Here is a 20,985-nt window from a genome sequence, read left to right as displayed (position 1 = left end):
GTAGACAAGATACAGAGGAAGGGTATACGAAACCCTTTATTTTCTCACTATTTACAATGATTTCCGGACTTCGGAATACAGAGACCAACCACTTGTGGTGTGAACGTAAGAATATAAAAATATTAACTAAACTCTAACTTAACTTTGGAATAACAAACAAGGGCCTACGTGGAAGATTGGCCGTATATTAACAGGAAGCCGTATGCAGTACAGAGAACTGTTAACACTACAATACGTTTAAAATTATTACGAGGATTAAACCTCTGGCCTGGAAGGCAACCAGCAACCGAGTAAAAACTGCTAAGGCAAGCGGCCTGCTTCTACTAACTCCTTCCTCTCTCTCGCTTGGCAAAAAGCCACAATTTAAGTACTTGGCGTTCACCAGACAAATTTGCATAAATAAGTTAAAGCTTTTAATTCTGACCGGAAGTGGAAAATAAGAAGTGATAGTAAAGATTTAAAATAAAATAAACGTTAGTAAAACTTAAGATCCTTACAAGCCAGAGTTAATTAGTTTGAAACTGAGGTCTAAAACGACCTTGTTGAAAACTTTTAGCTCTAGAATCTAACGCGAGGCCAATCTTTTACAAACATTTCTCACTAGAAACTAGAAATTTAAAAAAAAATTTGTTTTTACAATATCAGCTCCATGGACAATTACTTTTCATCTGTACTGCATCTAAACAGGAGCTTTTAGTTGAAATCTGGTTCCTTCCAGAGATCTGGAAGGAAAACTAGTTTAATGAAATGTTACACAATTAAATGGCAAGTCACATGGATATTTATATTTCTCCTAACATTCTTATTTCATTCATGACTTTTATTTAATTATCTCTCCCCGTGCTCTCTGACATGTGTTGTAAAAGAAAACACCAAACACGAATGTGTTTATGTATACGTGTTCAACACTGCCGCCTACAATCAAAACACTAACGTGTTAAAATTCAACATAACAAGACCTCGTAACACACCTTATCTTCGTCTCTAAACCCTGAGGTAGTATTCTGAAAGTGGCTAACTCTGAAGTGTAGCGTCAGAGAGCCTAACTACATTCATTCAACCTTTAACACATATTCGCAATAATTTTCTCTTTTTTTCAGTCACACGAATAAGTTTAAAAATTTTTGGCATTACTTTCACTTTTACCATATCACAATATTTCTTAACATTTAAAATAACAGTTCACATTGTATATAAGAACATATTAACATGCCGTTATTTTTCGCAATTTAAAACATACATTAGTAGTACATTGTTAACTTCTATTCTTTTCCAAGCAAGTGCCAATTCTTCTACATTGAAATACTACATTTCAAAAGTCTTTCAGACTAAAACTTCTTTCTTGCCAGAATGTTTTAAATAAAATTTATACAATAACTTTTACAATATTCAAGTATTTACACATTCCTATTATACATCAACTTTAGTTTTACTCGCGAGTAATTGAAAAACATAATACCAAAATAGGTAACAACTCATTTCTCGCCTTTTTGGCGATAAAGGTAGACCTCACATGAGGTAAAACGTCTTGAAATCTGCCACTTGCAGTAAGAATGAAAGATTAACTTAAGTTTGCAAAGTAACATAAAATTTTACTTATCTTTGTGATATTCGGACATTCTTTTCTCTGCCCAGTCCTGGAAGGTAGCTAAGATTCGTGTTTGATTTATCCTCCTTCTTGTGCGGGCTCGGCCTTCAGTGCCTTCCTCTAGGAGCTTTCTTTTCCCTCCAGTTCGATCACCCTTGAATACCTTCTTTTTCGCCTCTGCCTGTGGTCTTGGCCGTTTGATGGCCGCTGGTCTTTTGACCGCTGGCCGCTGGTCAACGACGTGATATTTTTGACTCGTAATGGCTTTTCTGTTAAAAGATTCTTCAGAATGCGCAAATTCCGAATTGGATTTATTTTCGTTACCTCCCACTCAAACAGTGATAGAAAAAGGTCAGTGGGTTGAATTTCATCCATTAGCCAATGTGTCAGAAGGAAGTCCTGTTGAATTCAATGTTTCTGGAAGCGGAGACGAATACTTTGACTTATCACAGACACAACTCTATGTGAAGGTGAAAATTTTAAAAAATGATGGCAAGCCAATCACGGCTGAAAGTAAAGTGGGACCTGTCAATCTCTTTTTACATTCTATGTTTTCTCAAGGGGATATTAGCTTAAATGAAAGACTCGTTTCCACCAGTAATAACACTTATCCCTACAGAGCCATGATAGAAAAATTACTGAATCATGGATTTGATACGAAAACTTCGCAACTTTCATCAGAATTGTTTTTTAAAGATACAGCAGGACGTATGAATGTTTTTGATATTCAAGATACTCAGCCGAATGAAGGATTCAACCAACGAGTAGAATTGTTTAAACTGAGTGCCTCAGTCGATATGATTGGCCGGTTGCATTTGGATATGTTTCATCAAGAAAGACTTTTGCTGAATATGGTGGATATGAAGATTAAACTCATACGCAGCAAACCCGAATTTTGTTTCCTGGGAGATGGTGAATTTAAAGTCGTACTCGAACATGCTTCTTTGTTTGTAAGAAAAGTGAGAGTTAGCCCTGGTGTTGTGCTAGGACATGCAAAAAGCCTAGAAAAATCAACAGCCAACTATCCCATTCAAAGAGTACTATGCAAAGCCTATTCCATTCCCACTGGAAATATGACTTTTATTCAAGATAACATTTTCATAGGCCAAATGCCTAATCGTATTGTTGTGACTTGCGTCGATAATTATGCCTTCAATGGAAACTATAAAAAGTCTCCTTTTGAATTCAAGCATTATAATATGAACTTTATCGGCGTTTATGTAGATGGTCAACCGGTACCTCATAATCCCCTTCAGCCTAATTTTGAGAAAAACCATTTTATACGAGCTTATCAGAATTTATTTACAAATGCAGACGACCGAGGACTTTACCTTTCAAGATCAGAATTTTCAAAGGGATATTCCTTATTTCGCTTCGACCTGTCACCTGATCTTTGTGATGGCTCTCATTTAAATCTAATTCGACACAGCAACTTAAGATTAGAAATAAAATTTGACAGTCCTTTAGAACAAACTGTTACCTTATTAGTGTATGCTGAATTTGAAAATTTGATAGAAATCAATAAAGCTCGAAATATTCTGTATGATTTTGGAAACTGATGAATTCATCACAGATTCATCAAATCTTATCTCGAGATCCTATTTCTTCGAGATATTATGCGGGTATTTTCCCATCTGACAAAATACCTGTGATTCAAAATTTTCCCTGTGCACTGGTGCTGAATACGGACAAACATGATGAAAGAGGAACTCATTGGCTAGCTGTCTACCTTGCAGATCAACAGGCTCTTGAATTTTTCGACTCTTATGGACTCCCTCCTGAAGTATATGGAGAAGATATCGCATCCTTTGTCATGAAATATCGTCATGTTCGCTGGAACAAGATTTCGCTTCAAAGTTTAACTTCTAATGTCTGTGGACAATATTGTATTTATTTCATTATTAAACGATGTCAAGGACTTTGTATGGAACTCATTGTATCACTGTTAACCGGAAAGAATTATGATTTCCGAATATTTCAATTTGTCAAGAAAAGATATGGTGTAAACATGATTTTTAAAAAATAAATTTGTTTTAATTTGAAAAATTGTGTCTTGTATTTCTTTTGTGTTGTTTCTACATATATTTAAACAAAACTCGTGTAACAACAATTTAGATAACACATTTTGGGGTATAAAAGGGCTCTCCATACACAGTGTGAGCACAGTCTGTTAAACATCACGAACATGGAAAGACAAAAAATTGTTGTTGTTATTTTAGTTTTGTGGATTTTTTCAAGTATGGCCCTCCTAATTTGGACTCATCTCCAATGGACATCTAAACAAGATTTCAACTGTTTTCAAAATAAAACAACACTTGACATTTATAAAATTTATCAAAAGATTGATTCAATAGGTTTTATCAAGTGCCACGAGTTTTCCAATTTTTATTTAAATCACACACATTGCTGAGAAACAATTTGTGAATGCGTTCAAAGCTCTTTAAATGTTTTCAAAAATCACTGTTTGGAATTTACGAAAAATATTGTGGATTCAAGGAGCGAATGTCTTCTGATATCCAATATACTTAAAGGCTGTTTAGAGATTTTCTGTAAAGTTTAAAAGTCAATATTTTCTTGTTCCTGTCATTTACAAAAATGGAACTGCCCAAGTTCGTACATCCTTCTACTTGTCTTCTGAGCGGACCTACCGGTTCGGGTAAAACGGTTTTTGTGAAGAAATTGATAGATCATATAATGTTCCATCCCATGCCGACCAATATTATTTATTGCTACGGAAGTTATCAACCTCTTTTTAATTCCATGAAAAATGTAAATTTTGAAGAAGGATTACCATTTAACCTGCAGACTCTCCAAAATGCTTTAATTATCATAGACGATTTAATGTCTGAATTAGCAAGTGATACTCGCTTAAGGAAACTTTTTACAAAAGGAAGTCATCACCGAAACCTTTCAGTCATTTTTATAACGCAAAATTTTTTTCACCAAGGCAAGGAGATGAGAAATATTCATTTAAATTCCCATTACCTTGTCCTATACAAAAATCCTCGAGATAAAAGTCAAATTATGCATTTAGCTAGACAAATGTTCCCCGGAAAAGTAAAGGCCTTTCAAGAAATTTTTCAGGATGCTACTTCAACTCCATTTAGCTACTTGTTGATTGATTTACGACCTGAAACAAGTGAAACGTTTCGCCTTCGTACAGGTATCTTTCGTGGGGATAAATACTATGTTTATCAGCCTCGTTAATTCATTTCAGTTTGAGACGTCGAATGGCTTATCAGGTTCAGTGTTTCTCCTTGTTTGCTTTGGGAACATTCAAAAACCTGACTCGGAACAGGGAGCTTACTAAAGTTGTGTTCAATAAATGTGGGAAGTAGACAAGATACACAGGAAGGGTATACGAAACCCTTTATTTTCTCACTATTTACAATGATTTCCGGACTTCGGAATACAGAGACCAACCACTTGTGGTGTGAACGTAAGAATATAAAAATATTAACTAAACTCTAACTTAACTTTGGAATAACAAACAAGGGCCTACGTGGAAGATTGGCCGTATATTAACAGGAAGCCGTATGCAGTACAGAGAACTGTTAACACTACAATACGTTTAAAATTATTACGAGGATTAAACCTCTGGCCTGGAAGGCAACCAGCAACCGAGTAAAAACTGCTAAGGCAAGCGGCCTGCTTCTACTAACTCCTTCCTCTCTCTCGCTTGGCAAAAAGCCACAATTTAAGTACTTGGCGTTCACCAGACAAATTTGCATAAATAAGTTAAAGCTTTTAATTCTGACCGGAAGTGGAAAATAAGAAGTGATAGTAAAGATTTAAAATAAAATAAACGTTAGTAAAACTTAAGATCCTTACAAGCCAGAGTTAATTAGTTTGAAACTGAGGTCTAAAACGACCTTGTTGAAAACTTTTAGCTCTAGAATCTAACGCGAGGCCAATCTTTTACAAACATTTCTCACTAGAAACTAGAAATTTAAAAAAAAATTTGTTTTTACAATATCAGCTCCATGGACAATTACTTTTCATCTGTACTGCATCTAAACAGGAGCTTTTAGTTGAAATCTGGTTCCTTCCAGAGATCTGGAAGGAAAACTAGTTTAATGAAATGTTACACAATTAAATGGCAAGTCACATGGATATTTATATTTCTCCTAACATTCTTATTTCATTCATGACTTTTATTTAATTATCTCTCCCCGTGCTCTCTGACATGTGTTGTAAAAGAAAACACCAAACACGAATGTGTTTATGTATACGTGTTCAACACTGCCGCCTACAATCAAAACACTAACGTGTTAAAATTCAACATAACAAGACCTCGTAACACACCTTATCTTCGTCTCTAAACCCTGAGGTAGTATTCTGAAAGTGGCTAACTCTGAAGTGTAGCGTCAGAGAGCCTAACTACATTCATTCAACCTTTAACACATATTCGCAATAATTTTCTCTTTTTTTCAGTCACACGAATAAGTTTAAAAATTTTTGGCATTACTTTCACTTTTACCATATCACAATATTTCTTAACATTTAAAATAACAGTTCACATTGTATATAAGAACATATTAACATGCCGTTAATTTTACGCAATTTAAAACATACATTAGTAGTACATTGTTAACTTCTATTCTTTTCCAAGCAAGTGCCAATTCTTCTACATTGAAATACTACATTTCAAAAGTCTTTCAGACTAAAACTTCTTTCTTGCCAGAATGTTTTAAATAAAATTTATACAATAACTTTTACAATATTCAAGTATTTACACATTCCTATTATACATCAACTTTAGTTTTACTCGCGAGTAATTGAAAAACATAATACCAAAATAGGTAACAACTCATTTCTCGCCTTTTTGGCGATAAAGGTAGACCTCACATGAGGTAAAACGTCTTGAAATCTGCCACTTGCAGTAAGAATGAAAGATTAACTTAAGTTTGCAAAGTAACATAAAATTTTACTTATCTTTGTGATATTCGGACATTCTTTTCTCTGCCCAGTCCTGGAAGGTAGCTAAGATTCGTGTTTGATTTATCCTCCTTCTTGTGCGGGCTCGGCCTTCAGTGCCTTCCTCTAGGAGCTTTCTTTTCCCTCCAGTTCGATCACCCTTGAATACCTTCTTTTTCGCCTCTGCCTGTGGTCTTGGCCGTTTGATGGCCGCTGGTCTTTTGACCGCTGGCCGCTGGTCAACGACGTGATATTTTTGACTCGTAATGGCTTTTCTGTTAAAAGATTCTTCAGAATGCGCAAATTCCGAATTGGATTTATTTTCGTTACCTCCCACTCAAACAGTGATAGAAAAAGGTCAGTGGGTTGAATTTCATCCATTAGCCAATGTGTCAGAAGGAAGTCCTGTTGAATTCAATGTTTCTGGAAGCGGAGACGAATACTTTGACTTATCACAGACACAACTCTATGTGAAGGTGAAAATTTTAAAAAATGATGGCAAGCCAATCACGGCTGAAAGTAAAGTGGGACCTGTCAATCTCTTTTTACATTCTATGTTTTCTCAAGGGGATATTAGCTTAAATGAAAGACTCGTTTCCACCAGTAATAACACTTATCCCTACAGAGCCATGATAGAAAAATTACTGAATCATGGATTTGATACGAAAACTTCGCAACTTTCATCAGAATTGTTTTTTAAAGATACAGCAGGACGTATGAATGTTTTTGATATTCAAGATACTCAGCCGAATGAAGGATTCAACCAACGAGTAGAATTGTTTAAACTGAGTGCCTCAGTCGATATGATTGGCCGGTTGCATTTGGATATGTTTCATCAAGAAAGACTTTTGCTGAATATGGTGGATATGAAGATTAAACTCATACGCAGCAAACCCGAATTTTGTTTCCTGGGAGATGGTGAATTTAAAGTCGTACTCGAACATGCTTCTTTGTTTGTAAGAAAAGTGAGAGTTAGCCCTGGTGTTGTGCTAGGACATGCAAAAAGCCTAGAAAAATCAACAGCCAACTATCCCATTCAAAGAGTACTATGCAAAGCCTATTCCATTCCCACTGGAAATATGACTTTTATTCAAGATAACATTTTCATAGGCCAAATGCCTAATCGTATTGTTGTGACTTGCGTCGATAATTATGCCTTCAATGGAAACTATAAAAAGTCTCCTTTTGAATTCAAGCATTATAATATGAACTTTATCGGCGTTTATGTAGATGGTCAACCGGTACCTCATAATCCCCTTCAGCCTAATTTTGAGAAAAACCATTTTATACGAGCTTATCAGAATTTATTTACAAATGCAGACGACCGAGGACTTTACCTTTCAAGATCAGAATTTTCAAAGGGATATTCCTTATTTCGCTTCGACCTGTCACCTGATCTTTGTGATGGCTCTCATTTAAATCTAATTCGACACAGCAACTTAAGATTAGAAATAAAATTTGACAGTCCTTTAGAAGAAACTGTTACCTTATTAGTGTATGCTGAATTTGAAAATTTGATAGAAATCAATAAAGCTCGAAATATTCTGTATGATTTTGGAAACTGATGAATTCATCACAGATTCATCAAATCTTATCTCGAGATCCTATTTCTTCGAGATATTATGCGGGTATTTTCCCATCTGACAAAATACCTGTGATTCAAAATTTTCCCTGTGCACTGGTGCTGAATACGGACAAACATGATGAAAGAGGAACTCATTGGCTAGCTGTCTACCTTGCAGATCAACAGGCTCTTGAATTTTTCGACTCTTATGGACTCCCTCCTGAAGTATATGGAGAAGATATCGCATCCTTTGTCATGAAATATCGTCATGTTCGCTGGAACAAGATTTCGCTTCAAAGTTTAACTTCTAATGTCTGTGGACAATATTGTATTTATTTTATTATTAAACGATGTCAAGGACTTTGTATGGAACTCATTGTATCACTGTTAACCGGAAAGAATTATGATTTCCGAATATTTCAATTTGTCAAGAAAAGATATGGTGTAAACATGATTTTTAAAAAATAAATTTGTTTTAATTTGAAAAATTGTGTCTTGTATTTCTTTTGTGTTGTTTCTACATATATTTAAACAAAACTCGTGTAACAACAATTTAGATAACACATTTTGGGGTATAAAAGGGCTCTCCATACACAGTGTGAGCACAGTCTGTTAAACATCACGAACATGGAAAGACAAAAAATTGTTGTTGTTATTTTAGTTTTGTGGATTTTTTCAAGTATGGCCCTCCTAATTTGGACTCATCTCCAATGGACATCTAAACAAGATTTCAACTGTTTTCAAAATAAAACAACACTTGACATTTATAAAATTTATCAAAAGATTGATTCAATAGGTTTTATCAAGTGCCACGAGTTTTCCAATTTTTATTTAAATCACACACATTGCTGAGAAACAATTTGTGAATGCGTTCAAAGCTCTTTAAATGTTTTCAAAAATCACTGTTTGGAATTTACGAAAAATATTGTGGATTCAAGGAGCGAATGTCTTCTGATATCCAATATACTTAAAGGCTGTTTAGAGATTTTCTGTAAAGTTTAAAAGTAAATATTTTCTTGTTCCTGTCATTTACAAAAATGGAACTGCCCAAGTTCGTACATCCTTCTACTTGTCTTCTGAGCGGACCTACCGGTTCGGGTAAAACGGTTTTTGTGAAGAAATTGATAGATCATATAATGTTCCATCCCATGCCGACCAATATTATTTATTGCTACGGAAGTTATCAACCTCTTTTTAATTCCATGAAAAATGTAAATTTTGAAGAAGGATTACCATTTAACCTGCAGACTCTCCAAAATGCTTTAATTATCATAGACGATTTAATGTCTGAATTAGCAAGTGATACTCGCTTAAGGAAACTTTTTACAAAAGGAAGTCATCACCGAAACCTTTCAGTCATTTTTATAACGCAAAATTTTTTTCACCAAGGCAAGGAGATGAGAAATATTCATTTAAATTCCCATTACCTTGTCCTATACAAAAATCCTCGAGATAAAAGTCAAATTATGCATTTAGCTAGACAAATGTTCCCCGGAAAAGTAAAGGCCTTTCAAGAAATTTTTCAGGATGCTACTTCAACTCCATTTAGCTACTTGTTGATTGATTTACGACCTGAAACAAGTGAAACGTTTCGCCTTCGTACAGGTATCTTTCCTGGGGATAAATACTATGTTTATCAGCCTCGTTAATTCATTTCAGTTTGAGACGTCGAATGGCTTATCAGGTTCAGTGTTTCTCCTTGTTTGCTTTGGGAACATTCAAAAACCTGACTCGGAACAGGGAGCTTACTAAAGTTGTGTTCAATAAATGTGGGAAGTAGACAAGATACACAGGAAGGGTATACGAAACCCTTTATTTTCTCACTATTTACAATGATTTCCGGACTTCGGAATACAGAGACCAACCACTTGTGGTGTGAACGTAAGAATATAAAAATATTAACTAAACTCTAACTTAACTTTGGAATAACAAACAAGGGCCTACGTGGAAGATTGGCCGTATATTAACAGGAAGCCGTATGCAGTACAGAGAACTGTTAACACTACAATACGTTTAAAATTATTACGAGGATTAAACCTCTGGCCTGGAAGGCAACCAGCAACCGAGTAAAAACTGCTAAGGCAAGCGGCCTGCTTCTACTAACTCCTTCCTCTCTCTCGCTTGGCAAAAAGCCACAATTTAAGTACTTGGCGTTCACCAGACAAATTTGCATAAATAAGTTAAAGCTTTTAATTCTGACCGGAAGTGGAAAATAAGAAGTGATAGTAAAGATTTAAAATAAAATAAACGTTAGTAAAACTTAAGATCCTTACAAGCCAGAGTTAATTAGTTTGAAACTGAGGTCTAAAACGACCTTGTTGAAAACTTTTAGCTCTAGAATCTAACGCGAGGCCAATCTTTTACAAACATTTCTCACTAGAAACTAGAAATTTAAAAAAAAATTTGTTTTTACAATATCAGCTCCATGGACAATTACTTTTCATCTGTACTGCATCTAAACAGGAGCTTTTAGTTGAAATCTGGTTCCTTCCAGAGATCTGGAAGGAAAACTAGTTTAATGAAATGTTACACAATTAAATGGCAAGTCACATGGATATTTATATTTCTCCTAACATTCTTATTTCATTCATGACTTTTATTTAATTATCTCTCCCCGTGCTCTCTGACATGTGTTGTAAAAGAAAACACCAAACACGAATGTGTTTATGTATACGTGTTCAACACTGCCGCCTACAATCAAAACACTAACGTGTTAAAATTCAACATAACAAGACCTCGTAACACACCTTATCTTCGTCTCTAAACCCTGAGGTAGTATTCTGAAAGTGGCTAACTCTGAAGTGTAGCGTCAGAGAGCCTAACTACATTCATTCAACCTTTAACACATATTCGCAATAATTTTCTCTTTTTTTCAGTCACACGAATAAGTTTAAAAATTTTTGGCATTACTTTCACTTTTACCATATCACAATATTTCTTAACATTTAAAATAACAGTTCACATTGTATATAAGAACATATTAACATGCCGTTAATTTTACGCAATTTAAAACATACATTAGTAGTACATTGTTAACTTCTATTCTTTTCCAAGCAAGTGCCAATTCTTCTACATTGAAATACTACATTTCAAAAGTCTTTCAGACTAAAACTTCTTTCTTGCCAGAATGTTTTAAATAAAATTTATACAATAACTTTTACAATATTCAAGTATTTACACATTCCTATTATACATCAACTTTAGTTTTACTCGCGAGTAATTGAAAAACATAATACCAAAATAGGTAACAACTCATTTCTCGCCTTTTTGGCGATAAAGGTAGACCTCACATGAGGTAAAACGTCTTGAAATCTGCCACTTGCAGTAAGAATGAAAGATTAACTTAAGTTTGCAAAGTAACATAAAATTCTACTTATCTTTGTGATATTCGGACATTCTTTTCTCTGCCCAGTCCTGGAAGGTAGCTAAGATTCGTGTTTGATTTATCCTCCTTCTTGTGCGGGCTCGGCCTTCAGTGCCTTCCTCTAGGAGCTTTCTTTTCCCTCCAGTTCGATCACCCTTGAATACCTTCTTTTTCGCCTCTGCCTGTGGTCTTGGCCGTTTGATGGCCGCTGGTCTTTTGACCGCTGGCCGCTGGTCAACGACGTGATATTTTTGACTCGTAATGGCTTTTCTGTTAAAAGATTCTTCAGAATGCGCAAATTCCGAATTGGATTTATTTTCGTTACCTCCCACTCAAACAGTGATAGAAAAAGGTCAGTGGGTTGAATTTCATCCATTAGCCAATGTGTCAGAAGGAAGTCCTGTTGAATTCAATGTTTCTGGAAGCGGAGACGAATACTTTGACTTATCACAGACACAACTCTATGTGAAGGTGAAAATTTTAAAAAATGATGGCAAGCCAATCACGGCTGAAAGTAAAGTGGGACCTGTCAATCTCTTTTTACATTCTATGTTTTCTCAAGGGGATATTAGCTTAAATGAAAGACTCGTTTCCACCAGTAATAACACTTATCCCTACAGAGCCATGATAGAAAAATTACTGAATCATGGATTTGATACGAAAACTTCGCAACTTTCATCAGAATTGTTTTTTAAAGATACAGCAGGACGTATGAATGTTTTTGATATTCAAGATACTCAGCCGAATGAAGGATTCAACCAACGAGTAGAATTGTTTAAACTGAGTGCCTCAGTCGATATGATTGGCCGGTTGCATTTGGATATGTTTCATCAAGAAAGACTTTTGCTGAATATGGTGGATATGAAGATTAAACTCATACGCAGCAAACCCGAATTTTGTTTCCTGGGAGATGGTGAATTTAAAGTCGTACTCGAACATGCTTCTTTGTTTGTAAGAAAAGTGAGAGTTAGCCCTGGTGTTGTGCTAGGACATGCAAAAAGCCTAGAAAAATCAACAGCCAACTATCCCATTCAAAGAGTACTATGCAAAGCCTATTCCATTCCCACTGGAAATATGACTTTTATTCAAGATAACATTTTCATAGGCCAAATGCCTAATCGTATTGTTGTGACTTGCGTCGATAATTATGCCTTCAATGGAAACTATAAAAAGTCTCCTTTTGAATTCAAGCATTATAATATGAACTTTATCGGCGTTTATGTAGATGGTCAACCGGTACCTCATAATCCCCTTCAGCCTAATTTTGAGAAAAACCATTTTATACGAGCTTATCAGAATTTATTTACAAATGCAGACGACCGAGGACTTTACCTTTCAAGATCAGAATTTTCAAAGGGATATTCCTTATTTCGCTTCGACCTGTCACCTGATCTTTGTGATGGCTCTCATTTAAATCTAATTCGACACAGCAACTTAAGATTAGAAATAAAATTTGACAGTCCTTTAGAACAAACTGTTACCTTATTAGTGTATGCTGAATTTGAAAATTTGATAGAAATCAATAAAGCTCGAAATATTCTGTATGATTTTGGAAACTGATGAATTCATCACAGATTCATCAAATCTTATCTCGAGATCCTATTTCTTCGAGATATTATGCGGGTATTTTCCCATCTGACAAAATACCTGTGATTCAAAATTTTCCCTGTGCACTGGTGCTGAATACGGACAAACATGATGAAAGAGGAACTCATTGGCTAGCTGTCTACCTTGCAGATCAACAGGCTCTTGAATTTTTCGACTCTTATGGACTCCCTCCTGAAGTATATGGAGAAGATATCGCATCCTTTGTCATGAAATATCGTCATGTTCGCTGGAACAAGATTTCGCTTCAAAGTTTAACTTCTAATGTCTGTGGACAATATTGTATTTATTTTATTATTAAACGATGTCAAGGACTTTGTATGGAACTCATTGTATCACTGTTAACCGGAAAGAATTATGATTTCCGAATATTTCAATTTGTCAAGAAAAGATATGGTGTAAACATGATTTTTAAAAAATAAATTTGTTTTAATTTGAAAAATTGTGTCTTGTATTTCTTTTGTGTTGTTTCTACATATATTTAAACAAAACTCGTGTAACAACAATTTAGATAACACATTTTGGGGTATAAAAGGGCTCTCCATACACAGTGTGAGCACAGTCTGTTAAACATCACGAACATGGAAAGACAAAAAATTGTTGTTGTTATTTTAGTTTTGTGGATTTTTTCAAGTATGGCCCTCCTAATTTGGACTCATCTCCAATGGACATCTAAACAAGATTTCAACTGTTTTCAAAATAAAACAACACTTGACATTTATAAAATTTATCAAAAGATTGATTCAATAGGTTTTATCAAGTGCCACGAGTTTTCCAATTTTTATTTAAATCACACACATTGCTGAGAAACAATTTGTGAATGCGTTCAAAGCTCTTTAAATGTTTTCAAAAATCACTGTTTGGAATTTACGAAAAATATTGTGGATTCAAGGAGCGAATGTCTTCTGATATCCAATATACTTAAAGGCTGTTTAGAGATTTTCTGTAAAGTTTAAAAGTCAATATTTTCTTGTTCCTGTCATTTACAAAAATGGAACTGCCCAAGTTCGTACATCCTTCTACTTGTCTTCTGAGCGGACCTACCGGTTCGGGTAAAACGGTTTTTGTGAAGAAATTGATAGATCATATAATGTTCCATCCCATGCCGACCAATATTATTTATTGCTACGGAAGTTATCAACCTCTTTTTAATTCCATGAAAAATGTAAATTTTGAAGAAGGATTACCATTTAACCTGCAGACTCTCCAAAATGCTTTAATTATCATAGACGATTTAATGTCTGAATTAGCAAGTGATACTCGCTTAAGGAAACTTTTTACAAAAGGAAGTCATCACCGAAACCTTTCAGTCATTTTTATAACGCAAAATTTTTTTCGCCAAGGCAAGGAGATGAGAAATATTCATTTAAATTCCCATTACCTTGTCCTATACAAAAATCCTCGAGATAAAAGTCAAATTATGCATTTAGCTAGACAAATGTTCCCCGGAAAAGCAAAGGCCTTTCAAGAAATTTTTCAGGATGCTACTTCAACTCCATTTAGCTACTTGTTGATTGATTTACGACCTGAAACAAGTGAAACGTTTCGCCTTCGTACAGGTATCTTTCGTGGGGATAAATACTATGTTTATCAGCCTCGTTAATTCATTTCAGTTTGAGACGTCGAATGGCTTATCAGGTTCAGTGTTTCTCCTTGTTTGCTTTGGGAACATTCAAAAACCTGACTCGGAACAGGGAGCTTACTAAAGTTGTGTTCAATAAATGTGGGAAGTAGACAAGATACACAGGAAGGGTATACGAAACCCTTTATTTTCTCACTATTTACAATGATTTCCGGACTTCGGAATACAGAGACCAACCACTTGTGGTGTGAACGTAAGAATATAAAAATATTAACTAAACTCTAACTTAACTTTGGAATAAGAAACAAGGGCCTACGTGGAAGATTGGCCGTATATTAACAGGAAGCCGTATGCAGTACAGAGAACTGTTAACACTACAATACGTTTAAAATTATTACGAGGATTAAACCTCTGGCCTGGAAGGCAACCAGCAACCGAGTAAAAACTGCTAAGGCAAGCGGCCTGCTTCTACTAACTCCTTCCTCTCTCTCGCTTGGCAAAAAGCCACAATTTAAGTACTTGGCGTTCACCAGACAAATTTGCATAAATAAGTTAAAGCTTTTAATTCTGACCGGAAGTGGAAAATAAGAAGTGATAGTAAAGATTTAAAATAAAATAAACGTTAGTAAAACTTAAGATCCTTACAAGCCAGAGTTAATTAGTTTGAAACTGAGGTCTAAAACGACCTTGTTGAAAACTTTTAGCTCTAGAATCTAACGCGAGGCCAATCTTTTACAAACATTTCTCACTAGAAACTAGAAATTTAAAAAAAAATTTGTTTTTACAATATCAGCTCCATGGACAATTACTTTTCATCTGTACTGCATCTAAACAGGAGCTTTTAGTTGAAATCTGGTTCCTTCCAGAGATCTGGAAGGAAAACTAGTTTAATGAAATGTTACACAATTAAATGGCAAGTCACATGGATATTTATATTTCTCCTAACATTCTTATTTCATTCATGACTTTTATTTAATTATCTCTCCCCGTGCTCTCTGACATGTGTTGTAAAAGAAAACACCAAACACGAATGTGTTTATGTATACGTGTTCAACACTGCCGCCTACAATCAAAACACTAACGTGTTAAAATTCAACATAACAAGACCTCGTAACACACCTTATCTTCGTCTCTAAACCCTGAGGTAGTATTCTGAAAGTGGCTAACTCTGAAGTGTAGCGTCAGAGAGCCTAACTACATTCATTCAACCTTTAACACATATTCGCAATAATTTTCTCTTTTTTTCAGTCACACGAATAAGTTTAAAAATTTTTGGCATTACTTTCACTTTTACCATATCACAATATTTCTTAACATTTAAAATAACAGTTCACATTGTATATAAGAACATATTAACATGCCGTTAATTTTACGCAATTTAAAACATACATTAGTAGTACATTGTTAACTTCTATTCTTTTCCAAGCAAGTGCCAATTCTTCTACATTGAAATACTACATTTCAAAAGTCTTTCAGACTAAAACTTCTTTCTTGCCAGAATGTTTTAAATAAAATTTATACAATAACTTTTACAATATTCAAGTATTTACACATTCCTATTATACATCAACTTTAGTTTTACTCGCGAGTAATTGAAAAACATAATACCAAAATAGGTAACAACTCATTTCTCGCCTTTTTGGCGATAAAGGTAGACCTCACATGAGGTAAAACGTCTTGAAATCTGCCACTTGCAGTAAGAATGAAAGATTAACTTAAGTTTGCAAAGTAACATAAAATTTTACTTATCTTTGTGATATTCGGACATTCTTTTCTCTGCCCAGTCCTGGAAGGTAGCTAAGATTCGTGTTTGATTTATCCTCCTTCTTGTGCGGGCTCGGCCTTCAGTGCCTTCCTCTAGGAGCTTTCTTTTCCCTCCAGTTCGATCACCCTTGAATACCTTCTTTTTCGCCTCTGCCTGTGGTCTTGGCCGTTTGATGGCCGCTGGTCTTTTGACCGCTGGCCGCTGGTCAACGACGTGATATTTTTGACTCGTAATGGCTTTTCTGTTAAAAGATTCTTCAGAATGCGCAAATTCCGAATTGGATTTATTTTCGTTACCTCCCACTCAAACAGTGATAGAAAAAGGTCAGTGGGTTGAATTTCATCCATTAGCCAATGTGTCAGAAGGAAGTCCTGTTGAATTCAATGTTTCTGGAAGCGGAGACGAATACTTTGACTTATCACAGACACAACTCTATGTGAAGGTGAAAATTTTAAAAAATGATGGCAAGCCAATCACGGCTGAAAGTAAAGTGGGACCTGTCAATCTCTTTTTACATTCTATGTTTTCTCAAGGGGATATTAGCTTAAATGAAAGACTCGTTTCCACCAGTAATAACACTTATCCCTACAGAGCCATGATAGAAAAATTACTGAATCATGGATTTGATACGAAAACTTCGCAACTTTCATCAGAATTGTTTTTTAAAGATACAGCAGGACGTATGAATGTTTTTGATATTCAAGATACTCAGCCGAATGAAGGATTCAACCAACGAGTAGAATTGTTTAAACTGAGTGCCTCAGTCGATATGATTGGCCGGTTGCATTTGGATATGTTTCATCAAGAAAGACTTTTGCTGAATATGGTGGATATGAAGATTAAACTCATACCCAGCAAACCCGAATTTTGTTTCCTGGGAGATGGTGAATTTAAAGTCGTACTCGAACATGCTTCTTTGTTTGTAAGAAAAGTGAGAGTTAGCCCTGGTGTTGTGCTTAGGACATGCAAAAAGCCTAGAAAAATCAACAGCCAAATATCCCATTCAAAGAGTACTATGCAAAGCCTATTCCATTCCCACTGGAAATATGACTTTTATTCAAGATAACATTTTCATAGGCCAAATGCCTAATCGTATTGTAGTGACTTGCGTCGATAATTATGCCTTCAATGGAAACTATAAAAAGTCTCCTTTTGAATTCAAGCATTATAATATGAACTTTATCAGCGTTTATGTAGATGGTCAACCGGTACCTCATAATCCCCTTCAGTCTAATTTTGAGAAAAACCATTTTATACGAGCTTATCAGAATTTATTTACAAATGCAGACGACCGAGGACTTTACCTTTCAAGATCAGAATTTTCAAAGGGATATTCCTTATTTCGCTTCGACCTGTCACCTGATCTTTGTGATGGCTCTCATTTAAATCTAATTCGACACAGCAACTTAAGATTAGAAATAAAATTTGACAGTCCTCTAGAACAAACTGTTACCTTATTAGTGTATGCTGAATTTGAAAATTTGATAGAAATCAATAAAGCTCGAAATATTCTGTATGATTTTGGAAAATGATGAATTCATCACAGATTCATCAAATCTTATCTCGAGATCCTATTTCTTCGAGATATTATGCGGGTATTTTCCCATCTGACAAAATACCTGTGATTCAAAATTTTCCTTGTGCACTGGTGCTGAATACGGACAAACATGATGAAAAAGGAACTCATTGGCTAGCTGTCTACCTTGCAGATCAACAGGCTCTTGAATTTTTCGACTCTTATGGACTCCCTCCTGAAGTATATGGAGAAGATATCGCATCCTTTGTCATGAAATATCGTCATGTTCGCTGGAACAAGATTTCGCTTCAAAGTTTAACTTCTAATGTCTGTGGACAATATTGTATTTATTTTATTATTAAACGATGTCAAGGACTTTGTATGGAACTCATTGTATCACTGTTAACCGGAAAGAATTATGATTTCCGAATATTTCAATTTGTCAAGAAAAGATATGGTGTAAACATGATTTTTAAGAAATAAAGTTGTTTTAATTTGAAAAATTGTGTCTTGTATTTCTTTTGTGTTGTTTCTACATATATTTAAACAAAACTCGTGTAACAACAATTTAGATAACACATTTTGGGGTATAAAAGGGCTCTCCATACACAGTGTGAGCACAGTCTGTTAAACATCACGAACATGGAAAGACAAAAAATTGTTGTTGTTATTTTAGTTTTGTGGATTTTTTCAAGTATGGCCCTCCTAATTTGGACTCATCTCCAATGGACATCTAAACAAGATTTCAACTGTTTTCAAAATAAAACAACACTTGACATTTATAAAATTTATCAAAAGATTGATTCAATAGGTTTTATCAAGTGCCACGAGTTTTCCAATTTTTATTTAAATCACACACATTGCTGAGAAACAATTTGTGAATGCGTTCAAAGCTCTTTAAATGTTTTCAAAAATCACTGTTTGGAATTTACGAAAAATATTGTGGATTCAAGGAGCGAATGTCTTCTGATATCCAATATACTTAAAGGCTGTTTAGAGATTTTCTGTAAAGTTTAAAAGTCAATATTTTCTTGTTCCTGTCATTTACAAAAATGGAACTGCCCAAGTTCGTACATCCTTCTACTTGTCTTCTGAGCGGACCTACCGGTTCGGGTAAAACGGTTTTTGTGAAGAAATTGATAGATCATATAATGTTCCATCCCATGCCGACCAATATTATTTATTGCTACGGAAGTTATCAACCTCTTTTTAATTCCATGAAAAATGTAAATTTTGAAGAAGGATTACCATTTAACCTGCAGACTCTCCAAAATGCTTTAATTATCATAGACGATTTAATGTCTGAATTAGCAAGTGATACTCGCTTAAGGAAACTTTTTACAAAAGGAAGTCATCACCGAAACCTTTCAGTCATTTTTATAACGCAAAATTTTTTTCGCCAAGGCAAGGAGATGAGAAATATTCATTTAAATTCCCATTACCTTGTCCTATACAAAAATCCTCGAGATAAAAGTCAAATTATGCATTTAGCTAGACAAATGTTCCCCGGAAAAGCAAAGGCCTTTCAAGAAATTTTTCAGGATGCTACTTCAACTCCATTTAGCTACTTGTTGATTGATTTACGACCTGAAACAAGTGAAACGTTTCGCCTTCGTACAGGTATCTTTCCTGGGGATAAATACTATGTTTATCAGCCTCGTTAATTCATTTCAGTTTGAGACGTCGAATGGCTTATCAGGTTCAGTGTTTATCCTTGTTTGCTTTGGGAACATTCAAAAACCTGACTCGGAACAGGGAGCTTACTAAAGTTGTGTTCAATAAATGTGGGAAGTAGACAGGATGCAGAGGAAGGGTATACGAAACCCTTTATTTTCTCACTATTTACAATGATTTCCGGACTTCGGAATACAGAGACCAACCACTTGTGGTGTGAACGTAAGAATATAAAAATATTAACTAAACTCTAACTTAACTTTGGAATAACAAACAAGGGCCTACGTGGAAGATTGGCCGTATATTAACAGGAAGCCGTATGTAGTACAGAGAACTGTTAACACTACAATATGTTTAAAATTATTACGAGGATTAAACCTCTGGCCTGGAAGGCAACCAGCAACCGAGGAAAAACTGCTAAGGCAAGCGGCCTGCTTCTACTAACTCCTTCCTCTCTCTCGCTTGGCAAAAAGCCACAATTTAAGTACTTGGCGTTCACCAGACAAATTTGCATAAATAAGTTAAAGCTTTTAATTCTGACCGGAAGTGGAAAATAAGAAGTGATAGTAAAGATTTAAAATAAAATAAACGTTAGTAAAACTTAAGATCCTTACAAGCCAGAGTTAATTAGTTTGAAACTGAGGTCTAAAACGACCTTGTTGAAAACTTTTAGCTCTAGAATCTAACGCGAGGCCAATCTTTTACAAACATTTCTCACTAGAAACTAGAAATTTAAAAAAAAATTTGTTTTTACAATATCAGCTCCATGGACAATTACTTTTCATCTGTACTGCATCTAAACAGGAGCTTTTAGTTGAAATCTGGTTCCTTCCAGAGATCTGGAAGGAAAACTAGTTTAATGAAATGTTACACAATCAAATGGCAAGTCACATGAATATTTATATTTCTCCTAACATTCTTATTTCATTCATGACTTTCATTTAATTATCTCTCCCCGTGCTCTCTGACATGTGTTGTAAAAGAAAACACCAAAGACGAATGTGTTTATGTATACGTGTTCAACACTGCCGCCTACAATCAAAACACTAACGTGTTAAAATTCAACATAACAAGACCTCGTAACACACCTTATCTTCGTCTCTAAACCCTGAGGTACTATTCTGAAAGTGGCTAACTCTGAAGTGTAGCGTCAGAGAGCCTAACTACATTCATTCAACCTTTAACACATATTCGCAATAATTTTCTCTTTTTTTCAGTCACACGAATAAGTTTAAAAATTTTTGGCATTACTTTCACTTTTACCATATCACAGTATTTCTTAACATTTAAAATAACAGTTCACATTGTATATAAGAACATATTAACATGCCGTTAATTTTACGCAATTTAAAACATACATTAGTAGTACATTGTTAACTTCTATTCTTTTCCAAGCAAGTGCCAATCCTT

General features: G+C 34.9%; 4 protein-coding genes across 4 annotated transcripts; all 4 read left to right on the top strand.

The window, feature by feature from the left end:
• Positions 1 to 1,848: 1,848 nt before the first annotated feature.
• Positions 1,849 to 3,147, top strand: LOC146993305 (uncharacterized protein F54H12.2-like). Its single transcript, XM_085808200.1, has one exon. It carries the CDS (start codon positions 1,849 to 1,851, stop codon positions 3,145 to 3,147), a length of 1,299 nt encoding a protein of 432 aa, XP_085664326.1.
• A 3,624-nt stretch (positions 3,148 to 6,771) lies between these two features.
• Positions 6,772 to 8,070, top strand: LOC146993304 (uncharacterized protein F54H12.2-like). The gene has a single exon (XM_085808199.1). It carries the CDS (start codon positions 6,772 to 6,774, stop codon positions 8,068 to 8,070), a length of 1,299 nt encoding a protein of 432 aa, XP_085664325.1.
• A 3,624-nt stretch (positions 8,071 to 11,694) lies between these two features.
• Positions 11,695 to 12,993, top strand: LOC146993303 (uncharacterized protein F54H12.2-like). The gene has a single exon (XM_085808198.1). It carries the CDS (start codon positions 11,695 to 11,697, stop codon positions 12,991 to 12,993), a length of 1,299 nt encoding a protein of 432 aa, XP_085664324.1.
• A 3,624-nt stretch (positions 12,994 to 16,617) lies between these two features.
• On the top strand, positions 16,618 to 17,451 carry LOC146993302 (uncharacterized protein F54H12.2-like). The gene has a single exon (XM_085808197.1). It carries the CDS (start codon positions 16,618 to 16,620, stop codon positions 17,449 to 17,451), a length of 834 nt encoding a protein of 277 aa, XP_085664323.1.
• The last annotated feature ends 3,534 nt before the right edge of the window (positions 17,452 to 20,985 follow it).

The sequence above is a fragment of the Stegodyphus dumicola genome, chromosome X1 (genome assembly GCF_044657685.1).
Source record: "Stegodyphus dumicola isolate Sdum_Otavi_A_Nest chromosome X1, ASM4465768v1".
Classification (NCBI taxonomy): domain Eukaryota; kingdom Metazoa; phylum Arthropoda; class Arachnida; order Araneae; family Eresidae; genus Stegodyphus; species Stegodyphus dumicola.
This window is presented reverse-complemented; position numbering and strand designations above follow the sequence as displayed.

What these genes read in the sequence shown, in the direction of transcription:
- LOC146993305 (XM_085808200.1), top strand. Translation starts at nt 1,849, where the DNA reads ATGGCTTTTCTGTTAAAAGATTCTTCAGAATGCGCAAATTCCGAATTG.
- LOC146993304 (XM_085808199.1), top strand. Translation starts at nt 6,772, where the DNA reads ATGGCTTTTCTGTTAAAAGATTCTTCAGAATGCGCAAATTCCGAATTG.
- LOC146993303 (XM_085808198.1), top strand. Translation starts at nt 11,695, where the DNA reads ATGGCTTTTCTGTTAAAAGATTCTTCAGAATGCGCAAATTCCGAATTG.
- LOC146993302 (XM_085808197.1), top strand. Translation starts at nt 16,618, where the DNA reads ATGGCTTTTCTGTTAAAAGATTCTTCAGAATGCGCAAATTCCGAATTG.